The following is a 1,879-nucleotide window of genomic DNA, read 5'->3' as shown; positions in this document are numbered from 1 at the left end:
AGGATGAAAGGCAAAGTCGACCTCAGCAGAATTTGAACTCAGAATGTAACGGCAGACGAAATACCTATTTCTTTACTACCCACAAGGGGCTAAACACAGAGAGGACAAACAAGGACAGACAAACGGATTACGTCGATTACATCGACCCCAGTGCATAACTGGTATTTAATTTATCGACCCTGAAAGGATGAAAGGCAAAGTCGACCTCAGCAGAATTTGAACTCAGAATGTAACGGCAGACGAAATACCTATTTCTTTACTACCCACAAGGGGCTAAACACAGAGAGGACAAACAAGGACAGACAAATAGATTAAGTCGATTACATCGACCACAGTGCATAACTGGTACTTATTTCATAGCCCCCAAGAGGATAAAAGGCAGCTGCGAGCTGGAAGAGGCCCTGTGGCAGGCCCCACACCAGATGGCTGGACGTGATTAAGGAAGATCTCAAAAAGCCTGATGTCACTTTGGAGGGTGCAGAGGGGCTGACATGGGGCTGCCGGCGATGGTGACGACTCTGCTGGACCTGGTTGGCTCTACACATGATGGCGCCCCTGGGACCACTAACCTGGGATGACCCCAGCCCTATGAAGCAAGAGCACAAAGCAAGCAAGCAAGCAAAATGCAAAAACCCTTTGAGGTGGGACCCCAGTACGGTTGCAGTCCAATGACTGAAGTAAATAGCAGGTAAAAGATTAACGGTTAAAGACTGACGATTAATGATTAAAAGAACTTACCCACAGCAGACATGGTGTTGTAGATGTAAGCTGCGATTTGCTGCTGTACCGCATTCAGCGTCCAGGTGCGGAGGACATTGCCTACAAGGGGGAGGGAGTAGAAGTCAGGGGGGAAGAAGGAGTGGTTGAGAGGAAAAAAAAATTCATAAAGGTAAAAAAAGGGTGAGGGGGTAAGGTTGAGTTGAATCACAAGATAGAGGAGGAGGAAGACAAGGAGGAAGATGAGGAGGAGGAAGAGGAGGAAGATGAGGAGGAGGAGGAAGAGGAGGAGGAAGAAGAGGAAGATGAGGAGGAGGAAGAAGAGGAAGATGAGGAGGAGGAAGAAGAGGAAGATGAGGAGGAGGAAGAAGAGGAAGATGAGGAGGAGGAAGAGGAGGAGAAAGATGAGAAGGAGGAAGATGAGGGGGAGGAGGAAGTTGAGGAGGAGGAAGATGAAGAGGAGGAGGAAGTTGAGGAGGAAGATGAGGAGGAGGAGATGAAAGAGGAAGAGGAAGAGGAAAAAGAGAAAAGGAAAAAGATAAAACATATTAGGTTAGGTTTCAGTTAACGAAGAAAGTAATTAATTAAGTTGAATAACTTAATCTTTTTATAATTATTTCTAGGTTTTAAATGAGTGAAACTGTGAAGAGATTACACCTGGAAAGTTCCCCTCCGAGGCCCAAGTCCAGGTAAAGTGGTTTATGGAAGACCAGCAGTCACCCATGCATACCAGCATACCATGCATACCAGTTTGGCACCTGTGATGTTGCAACTCATTTCTTCTAAAGCTGACTGAACTGGAGCAACATGAAATAGTGTCTTGCTCAAGAAGACATCATACAGCCTGGTCCAGGAATTGAACTCACTACCTCATGATTGTGAGTCTGACACTCTAACCAATGGGACCTATACACACATACATACATACATACATGCATGCATGCATACATACATACATACATATATACATACATACATACATACATACATACACACACACACACACACATACATACATACATACATACATACATACATACATACACACACACACATACATACATACATACATACACACACACATACATACATACATACAACATACATACATACATACATACATCATCATCATTATCATCGTAGCTTAACGTCCGCTTTCCAG

The 1,879-nt window shown here is 44.3% G+C and overlaps 1 protein-coding gene across 1 annotated transcript in view; it reads right to left on the bottom strand.

The window, feature by feature from the left end:
* Positions 1-840, bottom strand: part of LOC115225862 (adenylate cyclase type 6) — a 102,411-nt gene extending 101,571 nt beyond the window's left edge. The window contains exon 1 of the mRNA XM_029796852.2: positions 739-840. Coding sequence (XP_029652712.1) covers positions 739-751 — 13 coding nt within the window. The 5' untranslated portion in view covers positions 752-840. The remainder of the gene's footprint in view (positions 1-738) is intronic.
* Positions 841-1,879: the final 1,039 nt, after the last annotated feature.

The sequence above is a fragment of the Octopus sinensis genome, linkage group LG28 (assembly GCF_006345805.1).
Source record: "Octopus sinensis linkage group LG28, ASM634580v1, whole genome shotgun sequence".
Lineage (NCBI taxonomy): Eukaryota > Metazoa > Mollusca > Cephalopoda > Octopoda > Octopodidae > Octopus > Octopus sinensis.
The sequence above is the reverse complement of the archived record's forward strand: the minus strand, read 5'-3'. Positions and strand labels throughout refer to the sequence as shown.